At 49.7% G+C, this 18,955-nt stretch overlaps 1 protein-coding gene across 3 annotated transcripts in view; it reads left to right on the top strand.

Moving 5' to 3' along the window:
* Window positions 1–18,955, top strand: part of Znf618 (zinc finger protein 618) — a 174,274-nt gene that overhangs the window by 98,699 nt on the left and 56,620 nt on the right. For all 3 annotated transcript variants that reach the window (XM_050121782.1, XM_050121781.1, XM_050121783.1), the window contains one exon: window positions 15,074–15,333. In XM_050121782.1, coding sequence (XP_049977739.1) covers window positions 15,165–15,333 — 169 coding nt within the window. In that variant the 5' untranslated portion in view covers window positions 15,074–15,164. The remainder of the gene's footprint in view (window positions 1–15,073; window positions 15,334–18,955) is intronic.

Here is an 18,955-nt window from a genome sequence, read left to right as displayed (position 1 = left end):
TTGGGTTGAAGGGCGATGTGTTCAGCCTTGTTTCAGCAGCCTTGTGTACGGTGAACAGAGAGGGTTTGTCATGACACTAAGCGGGAGGTCCTTAACACATGTAACCTCTTACGCTCAGGTACATATTTACACAACGCGTTACGCAGTGTGAGAGATTGATAAGTGGGGGGATACAGGAGCAGATATGTGGGCTGGACTGGAAGAGAGACTGCTCCTATGACAAAATATCCTGACAGAAACAGCTTAGAGGAGAATGGGTTTGTTTTCTCTCACAAACCAGGGTGCAGCCGATAGCAGGGAAGCCAGTGTAGCAGTCTCCTGAAACGGCAGATCCACAGGGCTAGACGAGAAGGAGCAGGTGTGTGGTCCAGTGTGACAGTTTCTCGCTGAGACTCTCATCTCAGGTGATCTTGGGTGTGTCAGGGTTACAGCTGAACTCAGGCTGGTTGGTCAGGCCAGGCCCGTGAGCGCTGTGGCAGCATCTCTGGTGAAGCTGGTGGCCAGCAGTGCTCTGGATGCAACTTCTACAACCTGGTGGTGGACTCTGTTTATCTGTGTCAGCAGCCCCCAAAGCAGTGGCTCCCTTCAGCTCAGAGCTGGAGGGGCCTGCGGTTCGTCTAGAATCTCATTGTACATGAATGGACACTAAGGCCTTGGCCAGGAGCTCTCCTGCTCGGGGTCATCAGAAGAATGAGTGACTGGGCCTGAAATGGTGTCCTCCCCTCTCCTACGCTCAAGTGGGCGTGTAGCCAGCTGGTCCCCCCTTCTTCCATGTCTGCCTTTCACTTGCTGAGGTAGGCCTTGTGCTGTGTGCTCAGATGGATCAAGTAGTCATTGATCCAGCCGGCTTGTGTGTGCCAGACAAAGTTCAAAGTGTTGTGTCCAAAGCCGTGCAGGGACACGAAGCTGCATCCACAGTCACTCAGATGGGAATGCGGTTCTTGAGTTTATCATCTGATGCAGGGAACTCTCCTGCTGTGGAGCATGGATCTGGGTCATTGTAGCCAGAGCACATAGATGGGTTTTCCCATAGCGCTGGTAGTAGTGATTGTGCACTGACTCCAACCTCGTGACCACAGTCAATGAAGAAGAGTGTAGAGATCGATTATTGGTTCCTACCCAGGGAAGGGTAGAAGAAGGGTTGTGTGTGTTATCTTTTCCTGACCAGCCTGGGCTCTCCACCACATACTTTTAGGGACCGTATGCCTTGTGAGGTACATATTTGTATTTTTCTGAGTTTTTGCTGAAGTATAGGAATTAATGTGCCCAGGGATGTCAACTAGAAAGATGCAGGAGGGCCATGCTGCCTGCCAGGTCTGACTTCTCTGGTATCTTTGCCCACTCTGCTCTCCTGCCACTCCAGGTCTCAGTTAGGAGTTCAGTGGCCAGGTAGGGGCTCTGGAGGAGAGGGTTTGCAGTCTAGTGGGTAGCTGGGCCTGGTGGTATAGGCTGGTGACCCTGACTGCTTGGAAGGTTGACAGGAGCCGACCTGTGTTACAGAACGTGTTCAAGACTAGCCTGAGTAACTTAGGGAGGACCCCATTCAAAATTAAAAAAAAAAAAAAAGTAAAGAAAAGGCATTAGAAAAGGAAAAGGCTCCTGTGTGTGTGTGGTTCTGTGAGTGAGACCAGCAGTGCCCAGAGCCGTGCTTCCCCACCTTCCTGCTGCTGCTGCCGCTCCTGCGGTTCCTTGTGTTGTGCTGACCCCAACCAGAAGTTTCTTTTCATTGCTACTTCATAACTGTCATTTTGCTACTGTTATGAATCATAATATAAATATCTGTGTTTTCTGGAGGTCTTAGGTGACCCCTGTGAAAGGGTTGTTAGACTCCAAAGGGATCATGACCCACAGTTTGAGAACTGTTGTTCTAAGTGACCACAGTGTGGCTGGTGAGTGAGTAGCTCAGTGTCCGCAGGAGTGACTGACATATTAAAGCACCATGAGAACCTAAGCTAATGCCTCTAGAGAGTGTGGTCCTGGGCAGGTAGGGTACAGTGGACGCTGGAACATTAGAGTTTACTGAGCCAGTTTCAGATGGAAAGATGAAGGTTTCAGTTCCCTCCCCCCTCCACCAGTAAAGACTGAGACGAGAGAGCCATGGGCTTCAGAAATGACCTTGAAGAGTGGACAGCGCCCACTGTAGGCCCATGCAGCCAGTCAGCCATGCGCCCTGTTATCCCTGTGCCCTCTTTTGGGCCTAGAACACTCAATTTTGTTATTTTTCCTGGGGGCCTCTGGCTAACCCCCAAAACCAACAGCATGGCCTGCTAAGGAGTTAGAGTTAAATTGAGGGAAACGTGGAGAAGCGGTGTTTCCGGTGTTAAGGAGCACACGAATGTGGTTTACTGTACTTCCTGGCAACCCAGGCTGGGCTGCTTTTACAAGCCCAGGGTTCTGGTGCTTGGGTGGATGCTGAGTTGATGCTCAGGTTGCTCCTGACATCCCTGCACAACAGCCAAATGCTGCTGTTCCAAGGGGCAGAGGGCCGTTAGTGGGAAGTCTAGAGGAAACACAGGCTTCATGGTTAAACAGATATAGACACCTCTAGATGTCTTGAAAAACTGTGCCCATTTTGCCTGTGGAAAGGTCCTAAAGAGCTAGTGAACCCCGCCTTCACCTCCAGCCAGATTTAAGAGAGACACAGGTTTGCACAGGAACCTGAAGATGGGAAAGCCAGGTCTCATTCATTCACTCATTCTTTGCATAAGGTACTCCTAAATGCCTAGGTTCTGATGATACTGCAGTGGGCTCAACAGACTCCAGGCCCTGCCCTCGAGGAGTTGGGGTTCTAGTGGAGCAAGTACCTGTTTGTGGGATCTAATGAATGTCTTGGTAGAAAGAGAGGAGAGGGTGGCAGGGGATTGTGAGAGTCTGTTCTTCAACTTGGATACTCAGTCACTAAAGTCACTGGGGAGGTGAAGGGGGCTAAACCTAGTGGTTCTTTGAGGGAAGCACGTACCAGTCAGAACTCCAGATGCCAGGCCCTGGGGCTGGGGGCCCTGTCTGGGGCATGTCCTTTGCATTGGAGAAAAATCAAAGAGGCTTCCTAGTCCCCAGAGGCCATTGCCAAGACTTTGGCACTTGCTGTTCTCCACATCGGGAGCCACTAGGGATTTCAGCAGAGATGAAGCTATATTTGATTTGAAAAGGGTCATTGTGCCTTTAAGAGGACAGGAGTTGGAAGCAAGATGTTAGAAGCGATACTGCCGGGGGTTCAGTCACCTGGGACTGTAGAAGGTAAGCACATGAGGGACTGCTGCGTTTTGAGCTCCAAGGACACTTCTGAAAATGCACAGGCTGTTTGGTTCTCGGCAGCCCCAGACTGGGCAGTCATATCCGCACGGCGCCCCTCTCCCCGACCTTGTACCCCCTGCTTAGTTGGTTAATTCTACATCTTCTCTGCCTTCCCTCTAGCCAAGCTGAGGGCCAAGCAGCTCACACAGAGTCTGTCTGGGTTCAGCTCCTGGTGTTGCCACTGCCTGATTGTTAGCTGGTCTTCTGCATTTTGGTTTCCTCATCCGGACAGTGGAGGTTGGATCAGTTCCATGCCTCAGTGTGCTGCTAATGTGCATGCACTCAGCACAGTGCTGAGACATAGCAGCTCATCTGTGGACACCTGCTTCACTTGCCACCATGCTGGCCGGGTATAGGGGAGGGTAAGGATGGAGGTTGGTTGTTGAGGGACCCTTGAGATCTGGCCAAAATGCCTTGACATCACACATGCTCTCTTTGTTCCTCCGAATACCTTCTAAAGCAGTGTTTAGCGTCCTCCAGATGAAGCTGAAGATGCCCAAGGTCACCGCTTAGTTAAATGGCTTTGGGCTTAGCTGAGTCTTACCCTTAAAGCCAAGGCCTTTCACCAGTAGACTATGTAGTACTGACCTCATGTGTGAGCCTGCATAACCAATTCTTCAGGGAGTAAATCTTGTTTAGCATCCTGGTTTTCAGCAGTAGAATAAAGGCTGGCCCATACAAACCCCTTTCATTAGCCCCAGCTTTCCATAGTCACCTAGAGCCAGTGGATGGTACGGTGTAGAAGGAAGAGACTCTTTCAGTCAGGAAGCTTCTTCCTCTGGCTCCAGGCTTATGCTCTGAGTGACAGAGCTTGGATGTGATATCCAGAAATGGCCCTTCTCCCTCTGCCAGACTCTAGGCTAAGTGTGGGTCCTAGACCCTCTCACACTGAAGGTTGTCTGTGTCCTTGCTCCATGGGACCCTGTTGCTTTTCTGGTAGGCATGGTTCACTTTTTGCTTAACTAGTTCCTGTTAAAGCTAGATTGTAAGTAGAACAGATTCTGGAAAGTTCATATGCAACTCTCGCTGCCCGGCAGAGACAGGCAAAGAAATGGACAGCCTCACTCGCAAGTGCCGGGGTCCACAGTTCGTCCTCACCAAAGGGGCTTTGAGTTTGAGGCAGCCTTGCAGAGACCTGAGCTAGGTCCCCTGGGACTTTCGCTTGACTCTACTCTGAGTCCTGCTGTGTGTACTCCATGAGCAGTGGGGCTTCTTCCTGACAGCCTGACTCTGATGACGGGGGAGGAAACACCTCACTCAGCTGAAACTTGCTCACACACTATTCAAAGCATGTTGGTAAAGAAGGTCCTCCCACTCCATAGCTGCCTTCTGGTTCCTCCAGTCTGTTTCTCATAATCTCTGCCTCATCTTTGCTGCTGCCTGGAGAGCAACCATGCCCAGAACTCCTTTTGTTTTCATTGGGGCTGAAAATTCCTCTGTTCCCTTCATGTCGAAAGCGTCCGACTGGACTGATGGGCTGAAAGGCTGGCCTCATGGTCTGAGCAAACGCCACCTTTTGTCTCCTTGTAGGAACTAGAGAAAGCAACTACTTGTTGGGTCCCTGATATGGACAAATGTCTGTGTGGGATAAGGGAGGTCCAGGACTCCCACCCACCCCAAGGATGCTGAGCCCTGTGATGCTCAGATACCATCTGAAAATGTGTGATATTTGCCTGTAATCTCTGCACATCCTTCCATACACTTCGAATTGCCTCTGGGTTATTCATAACTAGTACAGTATAAATGCCCTGTGATGGGCTGCTGGACTGCACAGCCTAGGGAGTTATAAGAAGGATACACCTCTGTCCATGCTACACACACACACACACACACACACACACACACACATATGCACGCACACAAGCACACAGGGCAGAGTCTGTTGTTGGTCCGAGGGCTACTTACTTGAGCTGGGTGGCCCCTGGAGAGAGCTGCACTCAGAGATGGCTGGGTCCAACAGACACTGTGTATCACCCACTAGTTTTGAGGTCTGACTGGGGATCGAGAAAGAAACCCACCAGAGAGAAGGACTACAGAGCGTCTGCTAGCATGGGACCAGAGGAGGAAGAGCAACTGTCCTATGAGGAACTTCTCCTTCTGTCAATCTTAGGGGCCAGGGAGGGAGGAAAGGAGTTGTTAACCTATAGGCTAGTCAGGAAATAAGATTGTGGGCAGAAGCAATGTTGATTCTGGTTCTGAGACCTGTGTGAAGACTGCCCATGTCTGTATGTGCCCTGAGCAGGGCTGTGTAGGACCTTGGACACAGACCCCCTCCATGACTTTTATTCTCCGCTACCTGTTTGGAGGTTGTGTGGGCGCTGGTGGCTGGAGCTGCAGTGTCAGCATGTGTGACAGCAAGGAACAGGGCACGCACAGGACAGTTCAGAATTACGGTACTGCCAGGCCCACTGGCAAAGGAAAGCGATGTGTCTGTTTAAAATGCTACCAACGCTAATCCCTTGTGATGGTCAGTTCTAGGCCAACCTCCCATGTGCCCCAGTGCCCATGATGTGAGCTTCCAGGTTTAAGCAGAACACCTTACCAGCTGAATCTCGACATTTGGAATTTGATGGGGTTGCCTGAGACTATTTCTTTTTTTCTGCTTTAGTTTTCAATTAACCAGGGAATTTTCTCTTAATATTTAAATCTTAACATTGTCTCTCTGAGCAGCAATATTAGTCGGTGTTGTGGCTGACTGACACTGTGCATTGAAGAAAATTAAGTGCCTAAGAATTATCTCAAAGTAATGGTGTATTTGTGCATTTTAGGTTATTTTGAGTTTCTAGAATATTAAGAGTTGTTTAATAGGTTAATAGTTTCAATCTATTAATTTAATCTTTTCTTCTTGACTATTTATTAAAATATATCAGTGATACATGACAGGAATGGAAGCATAGACAATTTGGAGGGTTATTGAGGGACAGATAATGGAGCAAGGATTGGAGACTTGGGCAGAATAGTAAGTACAGGTTCCAGGCCAGTCCCCTGTCTCTCCAGCCTGAGCTCTCACTCCAGAGACCTTGGCTCCCTCCCAGTCAGAAGTCTGTCATTTGGCTGCATGTCCAAAGGACATACATTGTGGCAAGCAGCTACCTGAGCAGTGTTAGGAAGAATTAGAGGTTGACAGTGGGCACCAAGCCATGGTAATTTTCTCCATGGAGGAGAGGACCCACTCACTCTTCACTGTCTTGGTCCTGGATTGGTACTCCCGATTTCTTGGAGTCCCTGATGCTAGTTCCACATCTGTTAATTCAGTCAACAGCTGTTTTACTATTTTCTTTTCTTTTGAGAAATGAAAACTGAACCTGTCCAAATAGTTAAAAGCCTCAGCATTGGAGTCAAGCAGACACTGGCAGAATCTTCTTTCTGTCATTAGGGAGCTCAGAGACCCTGCAAAAGTCCCGTTGGTATTACTGTCCCGGCCTTCTCACCAGAACTGCCTGCTTGGTTAGGGGCCCTGCAGGAATGGTGGAGCAACTGTCCAGCATAAAGTGCCCCACCTGGACACTGCATCCTGAAGCACTGCCTCCTGTCACTCCCAGCTGTGTGCCGTTCTCACCAGAGCATCACCAGCTGCCCTCTGCCGTATGCACTGATGTGCTGACGTCTGGTCTTTTCCTGTGTGTGTCATTCTCTCAGCAGACCTTGGCTGCACCCCGCCAGGGCCCAGGCACAGAAGTGAGTAGAGCTGTGGCCTCTGGATGCCTTTCAGAGTTGCATGGAAACCGTAGGTGCAGGTGAGGGCTTGGAGCAGGATGCATTAGAATGGAGTAAGCGTGCAGACTCCAGGGCCTAATCCTCACTCAGGAGTGTTTACCATGGTGTCTTAGGGTTTCTACTGCTGTGAAGAGACGCCATGACCATGACCACTCTATAAGGAGAACCTTTAATTGAGGGGATTCGCTTGCCGTTTCAGAGGTTTACTCCATTATCATCACGGTGGAGAGCATGGCTGCTGGGAGTGCGGGCAGACACGGTGCTGGAAAAGTAGCTGTCAGTTCCACATCGTGCAGGCAACAGGAACTTGGCTGTGACATTGGGTGGCGTCCTGAGCTTAGGAAACCTCGAAGCACACCCCTACAATGACACACTTCCTCCAAGAAGGCCATAGCTACTCCAGCAAAACACCAGGCATAGTAACCCCACATTCGGAAGGGTATGCGTCTATTACAGGTATCAACAGTCATGTTTTAGACCCTAGGAGAATGATGCTTCATCTGGAAGAGCAAAGGGAAGCTGACGGTAAAGAAACAAGGGTCATTCATTCACAGAACTGGCCTCTTGGACCATCTCCTGCCATAGCACAGAGAGGGCAGCGTGCCAGAGACATCCCTCCATGTTCTAAACATTCCAGAAGCAAAGATCATCAGCAGTGATAAGGATGGGTTGTCCATGGAAAGGGCTTGGCCTTGTCGGAGGCTGTGGGCGCTGCCATTGGCCACCCAAGTGAACAGGCTCATAGCTAGCGTCTGTAATGTGCCACCACTGTTCTGAGGACAGTGGACCAGTGAGACCAAGTCCTGTCTTGTAGCTCACATTCTAGCTGGAGAAACAAAGAGATCATGGAAAATGTTGGCTGGGAAAATACTCAGGAGAAAAAAATGAGTTTTGACCCCAGAAGTGATAAAAACCTGGACTGTATGTGGCAGCATCATTCTGTATGGCTGTCAAACAGAGATCTCAGAGCAGAGGAGAGGAGAGAACCTGGTATGTGGATGTTAGTGCCGGGTGGGAGTGTGGCTCTAAGTGGAAGGGTGGCTAAGGTTGTAAGGGGAGTTTCGGGGCACACTTTGCTGATGTGATTTGCTGGTGAGCGTGTTGTTTGGGAGGAGTCTGGAGTCGAGGCTTGAGGTGCTGGAGGGAGGCATCTCTGCCATTAGTCAGGAGGAGGAGGAGGACTGCAGTTACAGGATTGTCACACGTCGGTGTCTGTGAGGCACCAGCCACTGCTCAGCCTACAGTCTGTTACTTTTGAGACAGTCATTAGTTATATAGTAGGAGTCAAGTAGATACTTACATAAATCAGACTGTGGAGCAGTCCCAAGCTGGAGGAATCAGCCTGAGTCTTATGATCATATAGTTCATATTTAAGTATGAAAGCGGGAGATAGATATGGTCACACATGTAGCCAGGCTGAGGTAGGTTCATGAGTCTAACGCCAGCTTGGGCTACATAGTAAAATTTTGTCTAAAGTAAGCAAACAAAAGTCAGAGTGTACATGAGCTCACTCATGGGGTACATGTAGATAGGCGCAGAGGGACTGCATCGCTTCTCCTTGGGGTGTGCTAGCATACAAAGGTGCGGGGAGGTGCGGGTTCACAAAATACACAAGAGTAGCCAGAAACTGGGAGGGCCGCAGGGGAGTTCAGTGCAAGGGTGGGAAGCGCTGGGAGGAGGAGAATGCTTCATCAGCAGCTGGAGAGAGAAAGCTCAGCGGGAGGAGAGTGGCTCGGGGCAGTTGGTCACAGGGCCTCAGAAATGCAGCTCCGTGTGGCAGTGGAGACAAGAGCTCTGTAGACTGAGGAAGCGTTGCCAAGACAGGGTCTTTGGTAACCCACCCCCAGGAAGCAATCTGGCTCACGTCATCAGCAGGAGGGCAGCTTTGTGGGGAACGGTGGACTTGATCCGAGGTCGGCCTCTGCAGGGTCATATGGCCCCTAAAGGCGTGCAGTGTGTGTTTGAGTTCATTTCCCATGCCCACATGTGTACATTTTGGAGAGAACAGTTACACAGAGCTTGAGTCAGTGAAGTTTTTATTCTGAGGGTGTAAGCAAGGCACTGTTTGTATGCTTCAAGGGGGGTTGTGGCCCCTCACGGTTGACGCTGATTTAATGGATGAGCTATAGGGTGAATGGCTCCTTTGGAAGAAATAGGCTGAGTCTGGGGCACAGGTGAACACACTGCTTCCCATCTTACAGTGAGAGACACACACCTGAGCATCAGGGTTCACCTCTGTGTGTGCTCTATACATCCAGATAGAGAAGCTGAATTCCAGAAGCCTGACATGGCGTCACTGTGCCCATGGCCCCAGCCATTCAGCTTGAGGCTCAAGGATCAGCTGAGCTCAGAAGTGTGAGACTGGCTCAGGCAGCATAGTGAGACCCTCATCTTTAAAGGCAAAAAGGTTTGCCAAATCGGCCCAAGGGAGTGAGCAACATCAGGGTTCAAGTCCAGGGAGCTGAAATCTCCATTCCCTGAGACTGGAACTCATAAGGTAGTGTCTTTGGTGGAGTAGTGAAGAAATTGTGCCTGAGAACAACATTGTCTGGCTCAGGTCCCTCGGGTCACTAGGACCTGTCCTCCAGCATTCCCAGAAACTGCATGCCTTTGGCCTTGGGTGCGCTTGATGGCGTCATCCTAGGCTGTGGGGTTTGTGTTAACTGGAGAAAAGTAGAAGCCAGAATTGTTTTTATACTAAGTTCATTATCATTAAAAGTTGTATGACTTTGGGCATGTCCTTCGTTCGCTGGCTGTGTGCTAAGCCTTGTGCTGGACTGGGCCCTCCTCTGTGCTATGGGCTCCCTACCTGGCAGCAGGACTTGGAAACGCAGGTGGGTGGGTGGGTATATGCTCTTAAACTTCCAGGGAAGGGTCCAGGGAAGCAGATTGTTTCTGGGGCTTTGCTCAGAATCTTTGGGCACAGGAGACTGGGTACAAGGCCTAGGACAATAAGCCAGGAACAAGACGAGTAAGAACTGGGGAGAAGGGTGGCTCATAGACTTCACTGCTTAGCGCCTCTCTCCAGGGTTTGTTTCCCGTGGCCTCCAAACAAGTTACAGTAGCCTTCCGCTCACACGCTCACTTCCCGTGCTTTCAGAGCGATATCCAAAAAATTCCAGATAGCTTGTTCTCCATGGTGCTGTGAAATCCCTTGTGGTCCTGGTACCCACATTGTATATGCTGCCTGCTCCTTCTCACTAGTGAGCATCTCTGTACGCATCTCCTCTGTCTCAGCTGGTGTGTAAGTGGCCCCAGTGACACTTAATAATGTTTCCAAAGCACAGAAGTCATAATGCAAAGGAGACCCTGGTACAGGCTCAGTGGGAGCCAGGTGCCTTTGGTGCTATGAGGTAAAACTGTGGGGAACATAGAAAAAGTGTCACCACAGTCCAAGCTTCAAGCATATAGTAGGGAAGGAAATATGTCCCTTAAAGAGACAAGGGCCTGCTGCACGTCAGGCTGGGTAGCTTAGAGCAACAGAGGTTTATTCCTTTAAAATCTTGAGCCCAAGTCAGAAATGGGTGGCCCAGCAGGTTAACACTCAACACTAGAGGCCTTAGGAGGATAATGTTTCCTCCTGCTTCCAGCAAGTGTCATTGTTCCTTGATTCATGGGCACATCTGCGTAGATGTCAAATAACTTCCTCCAGTTCTCTGGGGCCTTATCTGTGCTCTTAGCAACATTTGCTACTGGCTATAGGATGAGTTCAGTTCCAACATACTACGTCTGCAAACATCTGGGGGTTTTGTTTGTTTTAAAGAAGCTCACATCAGGGCCACGGAGATGGCTCAGTGGATAAAGTGCTTACCATACAGCAACAGCACAAGGACCAGGGTTCACATCTCAGGTGCTCACACAGAGTCAGATGGGTGTGGTGGCATGCCTGTAACCACAGCACCACTGGAGAGGTAAAAACGGAATCCTCAGAGCCAACTGGCGAGCCAGACGACTAATGGTTCCGTAAGCTCTGGGTTCAGTGAGACCCTGAAGGAAAACGAAAGCGGAGAGTGAGCTAGAAGAATGACTGTGAGCTTCTTGCTAGCAACCTCAGCGCGTGCGCACACACACACACACACACACACACACGAACACATACAAACACACACAAACACATGCAGAAGTGTGTTTATAGATTCTGGGGTTAGGATGTAGATGTGTCTTTTGGGTAAGCTCCAGTAACCCCACTACAAAGCAGAAACTCGAATATCTGTACGTCAGGCAGCAAAACAAAGCTGTGGCTATTAAAAATTGAGGAAACGGGGAGTTATATCCTACTCAAGGCTGTCCTCTCCATCCCAGCCTCTTGGGTGCCTGTTGCCCAAGAGATGTGCTGGAGCTTTCAGCTCCTGCTTAGACAGGGGACTCGTTTGGTCCGACCTCTCTCCAGGCATCCGCACTTGCAGTAAGCAATGACCAGGGATGGCAGGTACTTACTGAGAAATACCCTTCTAGTGCCCGTCTTTGGATTTTATGTTGAAGTGTGACTAGGTTAAATATAAAATTCACAGCATATCTTGAGCAACTATTTTGTAGTTATCTATATATAAATCTATTTTACAGCGACACAAATAGAATAGATTATGGAGTGTCAGCATGGAGATAGATTCTGAGTGCTTTCCACTAATATACCTAATGATTCGTGCTGAGAATATTCAAGGGCTCCACTGTACATTTAAATGGATATAATTAAAATAATGAGCTCTATTTTAAAAAATGATATATGAAAAAAATTTTAAGAAGTTGGAAGGAGCTGCACCACTAATTCAACGTGATCTAAGTACTTGTGATGCCGTTGTTATTAGGACACCTAATTAAATGCAGAGCAGTGAGGAAAAGAGCGGTGCGGGCCTGTAAATCTAAGTGCAGAGTCGGGGAAGAGATGGGAGCTGCCTGTGTCCTTAGCACCAGGAGCCGTGCCAGAGGGTGGTTCCTGTGACCCCATCCATAGGCTGCCTCAGCTGGGGTTCCAGAGCAAGCCTTACTGATTTAGGATGTGGTGGGGGCAGGGAGGGGGCTGTGGGGTGCTGTGGGTCTACCTGTCCTTGGGAGGACGTCATTCGCCGTTCCTCACTCTGGAACCCTCGTGTCCCTACTGGAGGTTCCAGGGGTCAGCAGATATGGCCTTAAGTCCTCAGTTGGCACCTTGCCCTGTGTCTCCCTGTAGTATATTTCCACTCAGGCCTGATGCAGGTGGGTATGGGTACCTTAAGCATGAATCTATCTACTGTCCCAGAAGTCCCAATGCCTGTTTATCCAGGAGGTACATCTTTGTCATTAAGCAAGTACAGCATTTATGGAGCAACTACTGTATACCTGCCTTATGCTGGAGCTGCATTGTTGCAGTACAGCATTTATGGGGCATCTACTGTATGCCTGCTGTATGCTGGAGATACGGTGTTACGGTAGAGCATTTATGGAGCATCTACTGTATGCCTGCTGTATGCTGAAAATACAGTGGTATACCAACAGCTCCTAGGGGTGTACAAATAGGTGAGACATTAATGGACAAGACATTTTCAGATAGAAGCCAGTGCTGTGAAGATAATAGAACAAGGCAGTGACACAGAGGCTGGACAGTGAAGTCAGAAAGGGGCAGCTGTGCCAAATGCTGTGAGAGTCACCTGTGGGCAGGAAAAGTGACTTCTGCGAGGGATTGCGGCTTGGTCGTGCCGGAAGGCTTCATGGTGGTGAGAGTGACATCATAAGCCAGTGTCATCATAGTGATAACGATAATTTGAAATTTGTATGGGCATCCACTTGAGGCCAGTGCCCCAGTTGGACTCCTTACAGATGTCCTCACGCATCATTGTGTGCAGCAAGAGGCGCGGAAATGAAGGCTCAGGGAGGGCTTTTTGACCAGCTCCTCTTGTCCCCACAGGGTGGCCTGCAGCTAGTGAGGACATGGGGTGGGTAAGGGGCTGAAACAAGAAGATGAGGCGAGCTGGGGAGGGGATGGTGGTGTTCCTTTTTGTCCTATTTCTGAGTTTAGCAAACCATGGAGAGATCAGGCCTTGGCTGGGACTTCGACAGCTCCCTTTGGACCTGGAGGTGGTCATGGCCGCCTCCAGCAGTCAGTGTGTTCATTTCTGCCACACGAACAGCTCTGGTTCTCAGCGGTGGTGGAATTGAGGTTTAGAGACTCCATTGGGTTGGATTCCCCATCATCCATGCGCTAACATATGTGCCGTGTTCTGTTGCTGTAATGAAACACTTGGGGCTGAGTAGTTCATAGAGAACAGAAGTTCAAGAGCCAGCATGAGTTCAACCCTGGTGCGGTCTCCTGGCAGACAGCTTCACTATGATGTAGTAACAGGCCCAAGTCCTCGGCTATGTGTTTTCTGTGTGTTCACGTGACAAGTCTGCTGCTGTGCTTGCCAATGGGAGAGCCAGGCTTCAGGGAGCGATGGTGAGCAGAGAAGTAGCAGCTGCCCCTCCCTGCTCTGCCTGGGTGGTGGAAGCCACTGCCTGGGTGGTTAATCAGGCACAGTATTTCTTCAGGCTAGGGACTGGAGGCCAAGTCAGGGGTCCGGTGGCTTAGGCTCCAGGGAGGGTCCACTACCAAGCTTGCAGACAACCAGTTTGTCCTCCATTGGAGGGAATAACTTTCGTAAATTTATTTGTCTTGGAGTTGGAGGGGCCACATTATAAAGTGTGTGGAGGCCACTTCTCTTTGTCCACCATGTAAGTCACAGAGATGAAACTCAGGTCGTCGGACTTGATGACAAACGTCTTTACTGACTAAGCCTTCCTGCTGGTCCAAGAATGCTTTTATGAAGCTACTCACGTCCTCACGAGGCTCCACCATGGGGCTCTTGTTTAACCCTAATTACTTCCCAGTCATTCTAGCTCCAGAAACGGCCACACTTGAGGTTTGGATATTAACGTGTGAATTTGGGGGTGGGTGGCAGAGTTTGGTCCAGAGTAGCTCCCTAGTTACCTTTCTCTGTGCCTCTCTAGTATTCAGGCCCTCAAGGCTCTGTCTTTGCTCAGCATCCACCTTTTGCCCCTCTGGGAACAGCTGCAGCTAGACAATCAACTTGTGCAATGAAACCATTGCAACTCAACTCTTGTAGCTGCTGAGACCCAGAGAGCCTGGCGCCTACAGGTCCGCACAGCACGATCCAGGTGGATCCAGGACCAAGTCGCAGGCCCTGCCTCCCAGGTCACCATGTCTTCACAATGCGCCACTTTGCTTGTCATGTGGCCGGGCCTGAACATGCCTTGTGTCTAGGTTTCTCTGCGCAGAAGAAAGGACCAGGCGTAGCAAGGCAGTATCCCTAGGCCTGGAATGAGATTTGTTTCTCATCCTGTGCTTACCTTGCCTTACTCTCCTCCCAAATGGAAGTCGTGAGGATAGGTCTCTTACTGAAAGAATGTGGGAGTCCATGGAAAATAATGTGGAAAGAGTGACACGGGTGTGGGTACCAGGGCCTTGGCTGCGTGTGTTCGCCCACAGCTGCTTTTAAGGCCTAGGCGAATCATGGCTCTGTTCCAGCTACAGAATGCACTCAGCTTCCCGGCCAGTGCCATCTGACCTCAGTTCCTTGAGGATGCTCTCGAATGTTTGGAGAGCAGGCCTGTGCCAAACCGTTGGCTCTCCGACACACTCACCACAAGAGCCTCTTGGGGCTGGTGTTTTCCCAGTTAAAGTGGGAGTAGAGAAGAGCTTGGATGTGATCTGAGGTCCTGCTGCCAAGGAACAGAAACAGTGTGAGATGTTTGGCATGCTGGTTACGCTGCTCAGAGTGCTGTTGGCAGGCACTGGCCCAGCTTGGCCTGGGACTTGTTAGAAATAGAGTCTCAGGCACTGGCCCAGGCTGCCTGAACCAGACCCTGCATTTATGAGGACCCATAGCTTGTACAAATGACAGGAGATCACCTGGGTAGTCCCGGAAGTCTGTAGACCTCCACTTAAACAGACATAAAATGGAGCTGGTGGGGAGACCAAGGAGCCTCCATTTACATTCAGTACAGAGCCGAGTTGTTAGACTGTCTGGTGCTAAGGGCTGGTGGGGCTCCTGTTGCAGATTCCCTCTGAACGGCCTCTCTTTTTTCCCAGGGAGCGCTTGAAGCGCAGTCAGAAGAACGCCAAGGTGGAGGGCCCGGAGCCAGTGCCTGCTGAGACCTCGGTGAGTGCCGAGCAGGGGACGATGACGGAGGTGAAGGTGAAAACAGAACTACCAGACGACTACATCCAGGAGGTCATCTGGCAGGGCGAGGCCAAGGAGGAGAAGAAGGCAGCTGGCAAGGACGGAGCTGGTGATGTGCCTGCCGAGATCTGTGTGGTGATTGGTGGTGTCCGCAACCAGCAGACCCTTGGTGAGTGCCTGAGTGAGGACCAGGATGAGGACAGAAGTGTGTGCCAGAAAGAGGCTGGCGTCTCTGAGAGAGAACTTCTGTGTCTTGCTGAGAGTTGCCTTTGCCTATTGAGTTCTGGCCTGGAGAGGTCACTTTCTGATGTGACACACCCCTGCTTCTGGAAAGACTTTGTTGAGGTCAGATACTTAGAATGTTTGCTGGCCCCCATCATACCTCGAGGCTCCCAAGCTCCTGGTGGGGACAAGTATAAGCCCTTACTGCTTGCTTGGTGTCCTGAATGCATGTCCTGTCTGCCTTGTCCCTGGCTTCACAGGGAACTATGGGGCAAGTACTGGCCCTGGTCAACTTTCGATCGGTGACAGGTAAGTGTCTTCCCACACTTGGAAGAGTCTGGTAATAGCCTGCTCTAAGGCGTAATGATTGAAGTACTCAGATAGTCACAAGGCCTGACTGGCTGACTTAGCATATGTAGAGAGAGCCTGCAGGACACAGGATGGGGCAGAGGGCAGTTGTTACTACACCACAATGCTCGACAGCCTCTTGAGAGTCACCTCAAGAAGGACCCTGGCTCAACCCTGCCAGATCTCTGCACAGATCCTATGCCCAACATGTGAACATATTGGTGTGAATTCTTTTGGCTTTCAACATTGGCTCCCAGATTGACTTTTCAAATCTGCCAAACAAAACATATTGTTGGTTTAACAACTTTCTATGAGCCACAGCTTTGAATCCCAGGGATAGTGAGACAAGGCCCTGCTCCCTAGTCTGGCCCCACACGTCTGTCTCCCTCCTTCCTTCCTCTATGGTTGCCATGCGCAGAGTGTTCACTGGCATGCTCCACCATTGCCATCTACCCTTCTCTGACTCCTAGGCCCCTGTGTCTTCCTGGCTCACTTACTGTCTGCAGCCTGCAGGTCCTCATGTCCCTGTTTCCAGTGCCCATTCTCCTTAGCTACTCACCTCGGCCTCCTGCTCTTTTTCCCCTGTTCTTCCATGTCACCGTGCGCATCACCACAGTATCTCGTGACCAGCCACCTTTTGTCTCTCTCTGCCTGACATACCCTGCACAGCTGGCTACAAGGAAACCTTAATGAGTAAAACCCAGATACTATGTTGTCCTTCTCAAACCTTGAGACGGACTCCTACCATCTCCAGAAAGGTGGCCCCAGCACTGGGGTCCTCCATTGTGCCTATGTTGTTGGCCTCTGATCATCCCAGACCTCTCGTTACAATGTTCATCCTGTCTGCTCTTCCTGCGTCCCCTTCTAGGTTTACCTCCACTCATTTCCTAAGCCCAGCTTGTCGTTCAAGGCCAGTTCCAGGGCCACCTCCCTCCTTCCCTGATCTGCGGTCCGAGGAGTCTACATGGGCTGTGCCTGTCCCCTGCCATGTTAGCCGTTTTCACAGATGGCGCCATGACAGAGGATAGCAAGCTCTAGGTGAACTCAAGCAGGCCACTGTCTGCTAGAGCCAGAAGGAAGAGGTATAGAGTTCATTTACAGCTGTCAGGCCACATGAGGAAGCTAGAAGGTGCCACATCCCAAGGATAGCATGAAGGACAATTGGGCATGAGAAGATACTTGCTGGAGAGCCTTGCCTGACCTCCGCCCCTCAGCATTTACTCCCCAAAGCCGAGGACCAAACTTCCTCCAGCATCTGTGAATGGAGGAGAGGGTGCATGCTTATTCTCACTGACGAGGATATGTCAATACTCTTTAAGCCCAGCAGCCACTGCTGCTCTTCCCAGGGTGTCCTGTGAAGAGTAACTGTGTGCAGATCCGGTCAAGGAGGCCTCTGGCAGGCAAGCCAGAGAAATGTGGACATCCTTCACTGAGCCAATGGCCCACACAGTAGAGGCCCTGTGCCCTCGGGCCTCCTGCTAGCCAGAGGTACGCGTTTCCCACTCAGCAACCAGGTCTTTGCCTCACTGTCTCAGTGTCCTTTGCTGTTAGATGAGGATGCACCATGGCAACCTCATGGGTGTGGGATGTGCTGGGCAGAACAGTGGGAACTCGTTGCTGTGGTGCCTGTGATGGAGCACTCTCATCTCTGTGGAGCCTGTGGTGGGGAGGACTCATCTCTGTGGTGCCGGTGATGGGGAGCACTCTCATCTCTGTGGTGCCTGTGATAGGGAGCACTCTCATCTCTGTGGTGCCTGTGATGGGGAGCACTCATCTCTGTGGAGCCTGTGATGGGGAGTACTCATCTCTGTGGTGTCTGTGATGGGGAGCACACCAGGATCTCTGACTCATAGAAGAGCTCTGTGTACTGCAGTGCCCACCATACAGATTCATGGGTCATGTGAGGATATGGTAGGATATGTGCTAAGTACCTGGTGCTGTGCCCAGCGATAAAAGCTCTCAGAAGTATATTCTGAGTGTTGGTAACTGTGGTTGGAATTCTCTTTGAGCCACCAACCAGCTCCCAAATAATGACATGGAGACTTCAGTAAGAATTATGAAAGCTGGCCCTTTAGCTTAAGCTTGTCCCACTAGCTCTTACAACTTAATTTGTTTCTGTTCATCTACTTTTTGCCTCATGACTTTTTATCTTTCTTTCATTCTGTATGTCCGACTCCCTCCAAGTCTTGTTAGTGTCTCTGTGCACCTTGATTATCTCCTCCTACTTCCTCTCTTTGTGCCCAGAAGTCCCGCCTATACAGCTATTGGTCATTCAACTTTATTGGTCAATCACAGCAATACATTTTTACCCAGTGTACAAATTCCCACTTTTTGCCTAAATAGAAAGGAAAAGTTTTAACTCTAACATAGTAAAACTATATACAATAAGAACAATTACCAGATAAGAATTATATTTACAATATCTAGTCCATTTGTATTTGGCAAATTCAGAGAAAATATCCCATTATTTATCCTATCTTGGTGAGTCCAAAGTTTTGCACCCAATTTACCTTCTGTCATAGCTAAGGGAAACTGTAACTATAAGTACCTGTGTCCAACTCCATCAAAGACCCCAGAAGGATATAATATTACCTGAGTAAACAGGAGGTGCTGTGTAAGGGACTTCTAAAACTAGAAATGACAGAGACATATGGTGGCCTAGACAGTCACCTAACATTCCTCTTCAACATTGGGTCATCCATCTACCACCTACAGGCATAGAAGATCTGACAGACTTTTCTATGCAGCAGGAATTTTGGAAATATTTGGCAATCTTTTTTCTTTGTGTCCTGTTTGTCCGGTTTGTACAGTATACTGTTAGCAGTCGAGGCGAGGGCAGTCTCTTGGCCAGATGGCCAGCTTTGCCACAGTGAAAGCAAGCTCCAAATGGAGGTTCTTCTACACCCACAATCCTTTTATGATGTAGATTGGTGCTGCCAGGAGAAGATGTGTTTCACTGTCATGAAAAGACTTAGGTTACTAAGCATCTAAATGCTATATCTGTAGGTCTTTGAAGCATTTGAAGGTCACCTATCTAAAATATCTGTTTGACCTTGAAAACATAGTTAACGTGACTACAAGTTTGGTTGTTAAAGGTTACTAACTACTAACCTGCACTTTAAAAAAATTATCCTAACCAGTTTGTAATAATAGCTTTCAAGAACTAGAACTTTACATTACATTTTTAAATGAGCTGCATAGATACAGTACCTTAAACAAGA

The sequence above is a fragment of the Alexandromys fortis genome, unplaced genomic scaffold (genome assembly GCF_014885135.2).
Source record: "Alexandromys fortis isolate MF-2015 unplaced genomic scaffold, M_Fortis_MF-2015_v1.1 scaffold_183, whole genome shotgun sequence".
Taxonomy (NCBI): Eukaryota; Metazoa; Chordata; class Mammalia; order Rodentia; family Cricetidae; genus Alexandromys; species Alexandromys fortis.
The sequence above is the reverse complement of the archived record's forward strand: the minus strand, read 5'-3'. Positions and strand labels throughout refer to the sequence as shown.